This window comes from Crocodylus siamensis, chromosome 11, assembly GCF_052110815.1.
Source record: "Crocodylus siamensis isolate JL-2025a chromosome 11, ASM5211081v1, whole genome shotgun sequence".
Classification (NCBI taxonomy): Eukaryota; Metazoa; Chordata; order Crocodylia; family Crocodylidae; genus Crocodylus; species Crocodylus siamensis.
This window is the reverse complement of record NC_143405.1, coordinates 61,326,179-61,340,551: the sequence shown is the minus strand read 5'-3', so window position 1 is coordinate 61,340,551 and position 14,373 is coordinate 61,326,179. Positions and strand designations below refer to the sequence as shown.

The window sequence follows — 14,373 nt, the reverse complement described above, 5'->3', positions numbered from 1 at the left end:
CCTTGTGCGACAGCCCCTACCGAGTATGGATGGAGGTGGGCCCTAGCCCCATACCGCAGATCTAAGCCTCCTTGGAACAGTCTAAACCTGAATCCAGATCAGAATTTCTCTCAGCGTTAGGCCCTCTAATTATAAAACACCCTGTGTATCGATAGCGCCATAAAAACAGTTATAACAATATAATGACTCCAGCTAAAAAATCAAACGTTTCCCTGCAGGCAAAAAAGCATGTACTAGGCTAAAAAAAATGTCATGTACATATTATGGAAGATTATTTCCCACTGAACTTGACTGATAATGCTTAATTATTTTACTGCACAGTGGAAATAAGGGAGATATTGTTGTTTATTTATTTAGAGGACTCCCTTCTACCGAGTAGCATCGACACTGAGCATATTACAGACAATGTGTATGCAAACAAAAGCACGGGAGGGCTGATGTTCATAACTGATAACTAACTGCTACATTATGCATGCTCTGTGATGCCTTATAAATGCATCACAGATATATATAATTAATTCACTTTCCTTTTATGGAGTGCTTTGCTTTACAGCCATGTTTCAGGCAACTAATTCAGTCAAAATGTCATATTCAGGCTTTTTACGCTGGGGACCAGCCCTGCAGTGTGCAGCCGAGTCCTTACTCGACCCAGCTTCCTGGAGAAACGTCTGAGCAGGCAGTGGATTTCACTGTGCATTTATTAGGGGGCTGGTCCAGTACCCATGGAAGTTAATGATCACCTTCTAGCTTCTTCATTACAAGTTGGATCAGGCCGTCACTGGGGTTTGTTGGTTTGTAACACACGTGTTTGCAGAGCAGAAAGCAGTAATTGCGCCTCTTGGGTGTTCTCTTGACTGACTTCCACCATCATAAGGGAGATGGCATGTAATTACCCCTTTGGTTTAGCCTGGTCACTTCCTGGCATATAACAGTTTGTGTAAGCAAATGTTTCCATAACAGCAGCAGAATTAGACCAATTCATCAGAGATGGGTGATTTATTCCCCCTGTTACAAGAAAACACCACTGGAATAATGTCATTAGGCCACCCACAAACCTCCCTGTACCCAGATCCTCTTCATGTCACAGTTCATCTCTTGTCTCTCCCTATTTTCCCCTGTCCGTTCACTTTATTAATGAATTATTGTTAATGAAAAATTAACATTGCATGGAGGCATTTTTCTTCTTTGATGGCACTCCAGTTCTCAACCCTGGCCTGAAATGTGCCTGTGAATATTTATGAGCAGTTTCCTATTGTCTTTCCAAAATGTATAATTATGCTGCAGTTCTCTGCCATTTCATTAAAAATATAACAATAAGATTAAGCATGCGCTAGGCCATCTAGACGCAGTTCACATAGGGTCTAAATAACACGGCTAAACTGCACAAATATTTTATCAGCCTCTTCTAGCATCATTTCTCAAAAAAGACTGGATTCAGTTCAAAACTAAACCCAGAACCAGCAGTATCAGGACTGCTCAGTCCATATGAGATCTTATTTTCCCTGAGCTCTGTTTTTCAGGATCACAGATTTAATCATTAACATCATAGATCATTTTATATCACTGTGTGTGATCACTGTCACATTTCCAGTAGTCTCACTTATGGTTGGAAGATCATTAGTGAGTTTGTTTTAGGTGACACACACTGTTTACTTAAGTGCAGTGTTGAACATCTGTGCAACCACAGACATCGGCTAAGTACAGGGAGTCAAAAATCCCAAGGCTGAATTGATTCGATCTTTGCAGGTTAGTCTAAGATGTGTAGATTGAACTGATAAGCAAGTGAACAGACATTCACTTTTGATTCCGGAAATGCAGCCACATGCCTGCAGTGATTCAGGCCAGGGGGTGCTGGAGCACACCTTCCTGCTTGGTTGGAGCAGACAGCTTGGGCCAGGACTAGCCAGACCACCCTGTAAGAGGGGAGTGCTGTGGGGAGGTGCAAGGAATGCTGGGATGCTGAGGGACTGTGAGTTAACTTGAATCTGGATGGGGTCTGGGACAGAAGTTCAATAACCCAATTTAATCTAAATCAGTTCGATCTGATACTACACCCATCCAGGTTCACCTTAAACTGGTTTGGGCCATTTTGAAAATGGTCTATGTGCACTGAATTTCTGGGTCATGTTCAGACGAGCATGGCTGCGGTGCCTCATACTGCACATTCAGTTGGTCTCCATGCTACAAGGGAGCAGCACAGATGGGTCGTTTTTGACCCCTGGATATCCAGGGATCAAAAAAACCTGCAGAAAAAAGGAGCAGAGCAGCGCGCATGGCAACAGCGTGCACCACCCAAAGCCAGAACCTGGCCAGCCAGAGCCACACTCTGCAGCTGGCCAGGCTCCATGTGACAGGATCCCCGCTGTTGCAGCCCCAGGAGGCCCCCAGGACCCCAGTTAAGACTGCTGCGCCCATCCCAGTGCTGGCCCCAGCCTTCCCTACCCCACCCAGGGTAACTTGCCATGCGCCAGCACTTACGTGGCGCATCTTCTACTGCTGCTAGTTGTCCCTGGGGACCCAAATGTCCACGTACATCTGGACACGGCCTTGTTGTTTTACATATTTAAACTGGTTTATGTTTAATTTCTGTCCCTAGCCATAAAGGCAGTGTGTAATGGCATTGATTTGTACACGCGAGCTTATCTTAGCAGTATGTAGGTTGTGTGTTGTTTTGCACATAACTTCTATGATTTCCAAAAAAAACAGGGTGACAATCTGGGCCTGTCAAAGTGAATAGCAAAATGCCATTGACTTCAAATCAATCACACTGATCAATCAAATTCATTGATTTTGCTCACATTCTTTTATTATTTAACAGTTATCCTTTCTTCATGCCCCAGATATCTAAAAAAAAAATTAAAAAATATGTCTCGAGACCTGGAGACTTTTGTTCCGTGAATATTTCCAGATTTCTGTGTTGAGAAGTTTTCACTAAAATATTAAATATGAGACATCTATCAAAGGCAGGCAAGCGTCAATCACGTTTGAGACGAGCGGAAGATGGAAAATATAGACACAAAAGCCAGGGTTGGGTTGTGCGATATTAGCTAGTGATAAACGTAGTAGAACAAGATTTAAGATATGGACACACACACTTTTTGAGTGGCCAGGGACTGATACATTATTTGGAGGGGGTGAAAAGCATAAGAGGTGCAGTGCTTTCATTCTGGAGCCTGGCACTGTATGTTAGCTTCACCCTTCATTAAAACTAAAAACACTCAGTAAATCTCATCAAATGAAATTCTGGCCCCATTGAAGGTCTACAATTGTCTGAAGTAGAGCTAGGATTTCTCCCATTAAATCTATGGCAAAGCTCTTCTTGTGGCATGCTCATTATCCCTGCTGGGTCCAGAATTTTACCTCACATGAACCAAAGCCAAAGTAAAAGTTTGCATGAAGCATTAGAAACCAAGCTGCTGAGTTACGCAACTCTGGCTTCAGCAATATAGTAGCTCAACACTTGGTGGTGCAACAAGAGGCCGTCCTTAAACATCTTTGGGATTTTGCCTTTGGGACTAGACAGAATAACTGCCGTAGTTCCTTCAATATACTGGGCGCATCTACACGTTCATTAATGCGCCTTAGGTACTCCGCATTAGTTTTGTACTTCCTTAATAAAGTACTAAGTGTACAGTAGCTTTAGGCACATGGTTATTTAGTGATGCTTACCACGCATTAGCCTAATAACACTGTGCAGTAGGCTAGTCGCACGGTTTGTGCTGTGACACACTAGCGCACGGTGTTATTAGGCTAATGCGAAGTAAGCGTCTCGTGTAGACGTACCCACTGTGAACAAGATGCAATGTTAAGGGTTCTGCCAGTTGATGACACAGGTAGCACCCAAATACCATGCAGCAATGGAAATGAAGATGTGCTTTCATTTCAGAATGGGCGGGACGCCTCGATTGCATCCCTTAGTGACGCCCTTCCCTTTGAGTCGGTCCTCTACCTATTCTTTCGGCGGTGTTGAGGTAGGCAAGACGGTGCTGGTGGCTGTGAAGTCATGCGGCAGGGAGCACTGGACTCAGTTCACCTTTGGTGTAACACTATCATTATCACCAGCTCTGTTATGTTTTTGATACGATCTGTAAAACAAGGGCCAAGCTACTCAACTGGACGCATCCCATTTAGATAACTACATTTCCCCGCAGACACTGAAAAACACTGAATTCATTTCTCTCAATCCCAAACGCCATGCAGCAGTGCTGTTCCCTGATATATTTTCCTCATTGCTCCCCAGAAGTGGCTGCCCTTTTCAGTATAGCATAAGTAGTGTCAGGAGAAGAGCAGCCTTTTATAAGTGTAGAAGAGTCACGTGGTGGGCAGTATTTCCCTTCAAGAAAAAAAGCACCCCAACATCCCCTTTGATAAAAGTTATTTCCTGGGAAAACTCTGTTCTCTAAACAATGATAGGCCATTAAGGGACCACAGCACTCCACTCTGCGTCAGGGCGGGGTGGGGCTTGCAAAAACACCAAAGTAATTAAGGAGCACAAGCCCCAGCAAAAGGCAATGCCACCTGCTCCTGTAGCTCTCAGTAACATTTCCCCCCAGATTGCTTCCCGGATTTCTATTTAATTTTTACCATTTGTACAATGTGCTCCATCTACACAAGTGTTCTCTCAAGTAAGTCTGGATGCACAAAAGGCTTTTAAAAGCTGTCGGGCTTCTAAGAATACCACAACCTGCAGCCTGCTGCAGGGGTTCAAGCTAAGCCCTCTTGACCGACCTGGAAGCGTGTTCTTCGAAGTCGCAATTTCTAAAAAGGAAAAGGAAATTCTTTTTGAGATGGGAGTTTGGTTTTGATCCAGCTTGAAAACTCGGTTCAGATTAGTTCGTGGGTTTTTTCTATGTTGGTGTTCCATAAAAGTATCCACCACTAAAGGTCTACAAGCCAACCTGGGAGCTCAGGTTAATACAGCTGAGAAGGTGCAACCTTCTGCAGTGTTTGGATTCCTTCAGGATCCTAAAAGCCCATGCAGTGGCCTTTAAAAGAAAAGATTTCCCCTCTCCCTCCCCGCAGGTTCTCAGGATTTTTATTTTTCTCTCAATAGCCAATGCAAATTTGCCTTGCTCCACAGCAGACCACCTGCTTCACCATGGAGATGACACCAGCTAAGTGAAGCAGGCTGAATGCATTTCCAGAGTGCCCTATAGCTATATGTCTAACCAATGTTCATTCCTGCCAATATGCAGTATCGGGGGGATGAGGACATTAATATAACCAGCCCTTTCCCTCTACAGCCCTGCCTAGAGTGAACTTGATGAGATCCAGAAATTCTTCACAAACCCAAGCAGTTTTACTCTCCGCCACCAGTCCATGGGCTCGTCTTGATTCGCTCTTAAGCATGTACTTCCAATGTAACTGTGTGTTGAACTGCTTTGCTGGAGTTAAGCACGCACTGAAGTAATGCGCTGTGTTTCCTGGACAATGAAGATTTATTTTTCATTACTGGCATTGCCATTACTTAGGATCCTGTGCTAGCTGCTGCATCAGCACAGAACAAATGGGTGCCCCAGAGAGTCCAAGGAGACGAGGAACAGATGGCTAAAGATGCGTGGGCATGGGGGTAGAAGAAACAATTTGGGGAAAATAACTGTGAAAACATGATGCGATTCAGGTAAATTGTATTGTTGCACGTGCACAAATTGGAGATGCAGCGGGTAAGTGGCTCAGCCACAGTAATGCAACAAGTCAAAGGCTGAGCTGGGTTCCTGGCTCCCAGTCCACCGCTCACAACTATAAACAGCACCGCGGCTGTTCCTGTTACTCTGGCAGAAAGCACGGGAAATACTCTACTCCAGGGCATTTGTACGCTTGCTCACCATTTTCTAAGCCATGTTCACTGGTTCACATCACACAGTTCGAATCAAATTTCAGTTCCAGTTAAGGATTAATAGATGATCATTGCCCATCAGGGAGGTTTTCCTGCATTGCTGCACGTTAGGGCTACGCAACGGTGCTCGCTTGCTATACCTTGTGGTGGGAACAAGCCCTAGATACTGTATATAGTGCTGTATATACACGTTAATTAATACAGTTGCCTAGTTCGGACTGCCCGAGTCTGCATTAACTTTAATCCTCGTTTGATGAGGATTAGTTATTTTGGATCAGAGCCAATTTTAATTCAGACTAAGGATGTCCATGTGTATATAGTGATGGCTGTAGTCCAGGTTAAACCTAGAAAAACGTAACGTCTGTAGTTATCACTTTTGCAGCTTGATACTGGGCAGCTTAAGTGCTTTTCCACTAAGGATTCCTTTCATGCTATTGAATTTACACCTTACTTACGGATCTTCACATTTACAGCTGACGGCAGTTGTTTTTCCAGCCAATCTAACCTGCCCAAGAATTTATTTCAGTGTGACATACTATATTCTTCAGACCCTGGATGCACGTCACTACTCTTGATGCTGAATATAGCACAAAACAGGCAGAGTCCTGGTCAAAAAAGCAGTCTATTTTGCTCTGTTGGTTAAATTTTCTGCGGTCATGGAAGTCAAGATTCAAGCTCCCAGAGATATTGGAAAGATTAGAAAGTTCTAAAAGAAATACACTAATATGTTTGGCCTCCCTGTAATGACTGGACAACTTTTTAAAATTAAATTAATAAAGTAAACGTGACTCTGAGGCAATTACAGAGATCTGAGCCATCATTTGCTAAATTGTCATCAATGATTGCAGTAGGCTTTTATTTTAAACACGGGGAAATATCGGTCTCTCCAGTATCACCAGCAATCTGTTATCAAAGGCTACAAAGTATTACGCTGCATGAGCATTAGATTGATGTCTCTAAAATTGAGTTAGATTGAATTAAAGCAGATAGCTTGCTGAACTCCCAGCAGAAAACATCCTCTATTTCTACTAGGCAGTGTTATTCAACCTGAAATCTTTTGTTTTGTATTTTTATTCCTTAACTTATCAGCCTGTACATCTCCCAGAATAAATTGTATCTCAGTATCTAGTTTTGAAATACATAATGCTTGAGATGCTGTATTCTTTCATTCCAGCCTTCTCCTCCTCCCCAGTCCTGCTATTTGCTTTGCGCCCCATGACGTTATAATACAATAAGAGAAACCATTTGTCTCATTCAATTCTCTGAGATTTTGGTTTTTAAGGGATAGGTGAGCACAGGGTTACAGATACTCCTATTCCAGTTTGTATCAATTTTTACAGAAGTGAAACCATCTAAAAGGTTTTAGCTACCCCTGTGCTATTTCCGTTGGCTCAAGTGGCAAGAGTCTCTCACTGGGAGTTTGAACTTTCCTTTAATCTAATCCATTTAGAAAATGACTCACAATTTATTGAATAAAGTAGAGAAAATTGATATCTTTTCATTAGGCTGACAAAGTCTTTTTCACTGCTGGCATCTGAAATGTGTTCTCTATTTAAATTTTATTTATATCAATCTTCTCTAGTGGGAGCTAGATTAAAATGGAATGCCTTACACTTACACTGCAACTTTCCCATTACTGCAGAGATTGCCACACTGGTTTGCAAGCTAACTCTCTGCCCGGTATTTTCTGGAGTAACTTGATACCTATGATCAGGAGGAGGCATATTTTAATATTTTCTTTTCCCTGCGTAAAAACAAAATGCCTTTACTCTATCGAAGGTATAAAGTGGTAGATTGCTGCTTGTAGCTTTACAGTAGCAAATTGAGAATCAATTTTGGATGCCTGTTATGTAACGTGTCCTCTCAAAACAGTTGTAAAAAGAAGCCAAAACACATAATAATGCTTTGCCCTTCTGTAAGGCTCATGTTTTCACGAGCTCTTTGCAAACTTTAATTAAGTCTCATTGTGTTCGGTGACTGAGGCATTTTTAAAAGCAATTTCCTAAACTGTGGCACAAGAAAGTTAAGGGAAATTAGGCCTGCAATTGCTTGCAGTTTTTTACGCTTCCCATCAAATAGCAAGAATAAATCTAAGTACTTTTGGATCTGTCTTCCAGACCTCCTCCTATACACCCCTTGCTACTCACTGCTGTGACTTGGTGGCTAAACACAAAGCCACAAGCAGCAATAAATTTCATAGCAACTTGCAAAACTGGGCAATGCTTTGTTGCCAGCTTTGACAAAAAGACTCTGTGGGTGTGTCTACATGTGTGCATTTACTGCGCAGTAACCAAAATTACTGCGCAGTATAGGCACACGTCTACATGTGCACGTGCGTAGTGCACAGTAAATATGGCAACTTATGCTGACTTGAGCGTAAATTTGATACCTTCTTCATGCAGGTATCAAATTTATGCCCAATTAGTTACTGCATGGTAACACACTTTACTTCGTCTTTAGTCCCAAGTCAGTCCACACAGCATTAATGTACTTTAATGCCTACATGTGTAGACACCAGCCTATTCCTGCTTACTGCACAGTAAATTTAAACCAGCATAAATGCACGTGTAGACACACCCTGTATCTCTTTTTCAAACATGGGCTGAATACAAGTCATGCCTGATTACATTTAGGGTTTCTACTGAAAGGTGTAACCCCTGATATTTTTGTATGCTTTTGACCTCAAACTAGATAATGTTGTTGTGTTCTCTCTGTTTTTTCTGCCTCGAGGGAATGCATTTGATCATGAAATTTGAAGTGGAAATAATATGCTTTACTTGTTATTTTTATAGTAATAGTCATTAGAAACGACAGCCCATTCATGCACCAAGACCCAATAGTGGAGGTGCTATGCAAATACGAAACAAAGAGATGTTCCCTGCCCCAAACAGCTTACCGTTTAAGGTTTTCCACAAACAATATCCATTCTCCAACCAACAGTGTTCATTATGTGGTTACATGTTTTTTTTAACTTTCCATAAAAGATTTCTTTTCCTTTGGAAAAAAAAAAAATCAGAAATGAACTATTTCCATCTTAACAAAAGAAAAAAAAGATAAGGCAGCAAAAGCCAAGGCTCCTTGTGTATCATAACTGATTTCACTCCATACCCCCAACGGCTAAAGGCTCTGAAAAATTAGTCTTGCATGAAAAACAGCTGTGTTTGATGTATTCCCCAGATGTTGGCAAAGAACACAGCGAGAAACATCCAAGAACATGTTGAGCTTCTAGTTCAGCATGATGTGAACATCCAAAATCCATGACGTTGTTCTATGTCTGGTGACTAAGGTTAAAACCTAAATCTGTGACTCTAATCGTGACCTCATTAGTTAGTACAGTGGAAATGCAGGGGCTCCCCAAAACTCGTGAAGCCTGACATATAGAGGACAAGCATCTTAATTTTAATAGTTCTCTCTCTCACACATACACACGTACAAGCACTTGAACAGATGTCTGAGTGGGGCAGGCTAAACAGTGTCAACCTGCATTCTCTTGCTTGGATAACTTGCTCCGACAAGTATAGCAAGTCGCAGTCAGAGTTAACTAGTAAATCCCCTGGTTCATCACAAAGCAAAAGCTGCCTCTTTGAAGTGAGTTGTGAGAGTACAACTTGGAAAATCAAGCAGAAGAGTAAAGACCGGCAAGCACCCAGAGACAAGCTGCCATCAAGAGTAGCAGACTTCCAGCGGGACCTAAAGCATCGCAATTTGGCACCAAAACTCTCTACTACAATGTGCCATTGAGTAAAAAATTCAGAGATGCAACATATAAATATTTAGCTGGATAACAACAACTCTTGGAAGCTGTGTGTAGCAGAATATGGGAAGAGCTATTCCTTACATCTTTATAGCAGTCTCTTAACTCTTATGTTTTATTACAAGACTTGGGGGGGGGGGGTTGGAAGCAGTTTGACCCACATGGCAGTACTGAAAGTAGTAACAATGCTTTATTATTATCTCTCTACTGTCCTTTTCAATTAGGAACCTGTCCACCGCACTTCAGATGAGACTAGAAATAGAAGAACTTTCCTAAAATCACCACCCACCCTGGGGAGGGTTAATTATTATTGGGAAAATATCCAGTGAAGCTTTGGAGAACTTGTCTAAACCTGAGTAGGTGCCAGTGGTGGAAGTGGGGCAGGGTGAGCTGGGCACCAGCCCCAGGCACAAATGTAAAGGGGGCACCAGCAGAATCCCATAGCCCTCTACACCACCCACTGCCACTCAGCATCATCTCTGCCCAGGGCGCGAGAAATGCTAGCTATGCCTCTAGTGAGGGATGTCCACTTTTTGGTGCCTCTTGAAAGCATTTTTTTCACAGTGTTTCAGACTTGCCCCTTAACAGCTAGGGATATAGCACCCAGTATCAAGCAAGCACCTCTTTTTTTCTGGGTCTCTTGCCCTCCTCTCCCATATGAAGTGGCAATTACTCTCTCTCCATTTGAAATCATATCACTGAGATTTTTTTTCTCACATGTAGCAATTAGTGTGGGTCCCTTTCTTCATTTTCTTTTTTTTAATGCGTCTAGGGATAAATCTTTCTGTAGTTATTGCTCCAGTTACTACTGGTGTGGGCATTCACTCCATGCATGTTTTCTAGCCGGGCAGAGAGCATTTTGATAATTTTTTCTCACCATTAGTAACATTCATAAGCTATCTGAGAATGATAGGCTAATAGCATCATTAGGCTATCTCATAAACACATGTATAAGGAAGCTTTCAATTTGGTATGTAAAGACAGCTGATGTACTGTCTGATAAATATTTGCAATAATCTGCAAGAGGAAAGATGAATGATACCATGGATAACTTCAGTAATTTGTTCCAGCTCATCAGTGCCTTTCTTCAGACCTGGAGGCATACAAGTTGCATTGCAAGAAAACATGGCAACTGAAAGCCCCGTCCTTCGTGGAATAGTTATTCCTTGGACAGGCGATTCCACATTCAGGACTTGGCACTGCTGTCTCATCCGGGTGATAAAAGACCAGATTAGTGTGGCCAAACATGTTGCTTAATGTGCTCTGGACTGGAAAAGGACCTGGGATCCTTCAGCTACCATTAGGAATTACATGTTAAACCAGGAGGAGTTTTAAGAACAATAATACAGGAAGTTCTCGAATAATTCATATGTAGATTATTCACGGGATTGCAATGGACAGTATAAACCAGCATTGTTATTTTGCCGATTTTTTTATTAGCAGCTCTGTACAGAAATCAGTTTAACTTTTGGAGAAGTGGCATTGTTTTATCTTGGATTATTTAAATTCATTGCTATGATTAGCAGGATAATTTTTTATGGCCTAGCCAGCCTCTTCCATTTGGATATATTAATATGCTCCTTTAGATGTCGTGTGCACGTGGGTGCAGAATGTGCATATGCAGACACGCACGTGCGCATGCACACACACACACGCAGGGTCCTATTTGTTAGCCGGCTGCAAAGGAAGCTTCGTCAGAAAGGCGAGGAATCATTAAGAAGAGCAGGGAATTAGGTAGGAGGCTGTCAGAAGAAAGCAGAGTGACTGAAGGCCGACCCTGCTGGCAGTAGTTCATTTTTCATGTGCCTCCTTGGAAAACCAGTGACAAAATGCTGCATTGCAATGGTGCTGGAAAAAGACAATTTCCCCCTTGGAGGTAAAATCAGACTGTCCCTTTTCCCAGCGATCGAGAAGTGGAGCAGTAGGGCTGGACGATTGGGTGGTTTGGAGGGGGCATACATAGGGACGATAGAGCCATGCGGCTGGCATAGCTCTGTAGAGGTGGCCGTGATGAGCAAAATTCTGAAGATCTGGGTCAGACCGTCCTTACCTCTTCAAAAGGGAGGGGAATTCATACAAATCAAAATGTATTGAAAACTTTTGTGTTCACACAGGTCCCAGCCACCTCCAGCCCAGCCAGAGCTTTCTCGAACTCACTCAGCATCTGCCTGCCTTCCACTAACATGTCCCTGAAGCCTCCAATTCACGTTTTCTGGCTCTTACCATAACCCTAATTTCCTAACACCATCCTCTTCCATTCCTGGCAGACATTGCCCGGGCTGGGTGGCAGTCAAGTCTGGCATTTTCCTTAATATTCTAATCAAATCTTCCTCATTTTACTGGGTTTTCTTCGGGATCAGAGATGCGCTGGATTATCTTTTTCCCCACAAGCCCATCATCTCTGGCCTTGGAGCCCTCTGTCAAGGAGGAGAAATGCAGCTGGGTCTAGTATAGGAGGCAAAATGTTGTCTGATCTTCAGTGGTGCATCAACGAAGGAGGCCCATTAGAGCTCAATGAGAGGGAAAGGACAGTTATTCAAATATTTCTTATGTCTAATAATGTTTTAAATAGTTTGAGTTTGGGGGTTAGGTTTTGGTCTGTTTATTTTTCTCGGTGGTAACAGACACACAGCTGCAGCTCTGTGATATGGCATTAAACCAACTAGTTTGGACATTTGGTTATAAAACACACGTGTAAGCATAAACCAGACTCCGTATTTTGCATCCAAAATGATCTGATGTGGCCATAGCTTACGAGTATCTCCTAAAACCTTCTAAGCTAAATTAACCTCACATTTTAAACATATGCTATGCACGGACACAGGCTTTAAACATTTGCCACTGTCGTGCTGGGAGGCAGCAGTGAGTTAAATATCTGTACTTCCTATGAAGAGTTTTGATGCTTAAGCATTATGAGTGCAACCAAGAAATTAATTCTTGCCAGGGGAAAAAAAACGGAGGATAGAACAACTCATGCACCAACTACTTTTAATTTGCAAGGTCAGCTAAACCTTATCAAAATCCCCAGACCAAAAATGTCATTAAGATACAGTTAAGGTTATACACAGATACCAGCTCCCAGGCAAAAACCTTCATTAAGATACACTCAAGGTTGTAAATACATCCACGTCAATTAACACCAGACAACATTAGAGCACTGTAGTTATTAAAGAGGATAAACATTCGGAAATTGAAAGTTAAGGTTAAAGTCAATAAAACAAATATATGTATGTTAGGAAATACTTTTAACACTGCGCACTGTCCATGGCTCTTTGCTTGAAGTTCGGAGTCATAACAGGGTCTTCTAGTCCCTCTGCGGTTTGATCGGGGAAAGGATGAGTAGCGTTTATACAGCATCTGAAGGCGGTACAGGAAGGGAGAAGACATGAGGTGTTTCTGAAGAGGTGCCTGCATTTGGCTCAGGGGGTGATTTGGGCCATGTGATGGGAGAGGAAGTCTCGTAGATCTATGTCTTTAGTAACTGGTTGCAATTCCAGAACAACCCATATCCAACATCCTTCAACTTCAGCCCTGGGACAGGTACATCCCTCTGGTCCCGTCTCTTTCCAATAGGACTCATTTAGTCGCTATTGGAAAATACTGATAATGACACATGGAGGTTGGGTATGAGGAATTATATGTAGATGTAATAAGCAAACCATAAGCATTGAGGTGGAATCCAATTAGTCTATCCATTACTGCTGTATTTTGTACCTAATGAACTGCCGTTTTATAGGAATGCTGATAAATGCTAAACACACTGAAAACAAATGATACACCTATGGGCCCTGGACAGCGACACATAAAAAACAAAGCAGCAGCTGGAGTGGTAGAATTCCTCTATGATGGGAAATTGCATTTCATGTCAGACTATTAGCCACAGTCTTGGGACATAATAGAAAACAGGTGCCATCCAGGCTATAAGCCTATGCAAAGCAATATTATGTCCCCAAAAATGTCTCCTAATAAGAGATGCCGTACAAATATTGGCTTCATAACCATTAAATTAGATTTGGAGGACTTGTAATGGAAACTCATCCTCTTCCGTGGGATTTTGGCATATCATAGTTTGACTGAACCAGACGTCTCACTGTGATGCACCCGGATGAAGTTATCAATCTTGTCCATTCCTTTTTAGCTTCGATAGTGATCGGGAAATGGTGGTGTGAGATGGAGCCGTGCCTAGAGGGGGAAGAATGTAAGACGCTGCCCGATAATTCTGGATGGATGTGTGCAACCGGCAATAAGATCAAGACCACCAGAGTAAGTCATGTTTCCAGTCATACACCTTTACCAGGGAAGGGGCTCGCTTGCTCTTGCAACAAACACCTGTAGCATTTTCGAGCCACTGCGGCAACTGGAAAGCGCATTGCTTTCCAGGAGTCATCACTTGTGTTCCCTACTTAATTCACCCCAAGGCTCAGGATCCTCAGCTAACCTCTGGTGTTCACACTGGCATCCCGGCCCTACTGAATCATCGTGTCCCTTTCTTAATATCATTGCCTTCAAGAAGTAGCTTGGAGTCCCATCAGCAGACTTGTTTGGGGAAAGACAAGCACAAAGGAGTGAACAGACCTCCTGGGTCATCCGCTTCAGTCCTCAGCCACTGCAGACTAGCACATCACATCATCCTACCGACTCCCCTTGCCCCCGTGTCCCACTTGCCCTCTTCCTCTAAGAGGCTCCAGAAGTCTGCTCTGCCCCAGGGTCTCGCCAGGAGGATGATGATTTCAGCCCATTGGCTTCCCTTCAAAAGCCTTATGGCTTTTGAACTATATTGCTT

The 14,373-nt window shown here is 42.7% G+C and overlaps 1 protein-coding gene across 1 annotated transcript in view; it reads left to right on the top strand.

The window, feature by feature from the left end:
- The window catches only part of TAFA1 (TAFA chemokine like family member 1), a 312,360-nt gene that overhangs the window by 292,348 nt on the left and 5,639 nt on the right, over window positions 1-14,373 (top strand). Inside the window, exon 4 of the mRNA XM_090022617.1 lies at window positions 13,729-13,853. Within this exon, the coding sequence (XP_089878743.1) occupies window positions 13,729-13,853 (125 nt within the window). The remainder of the gene's footprint in view (window positions 1-13,728; window positions 13,854-14,373) is intronic.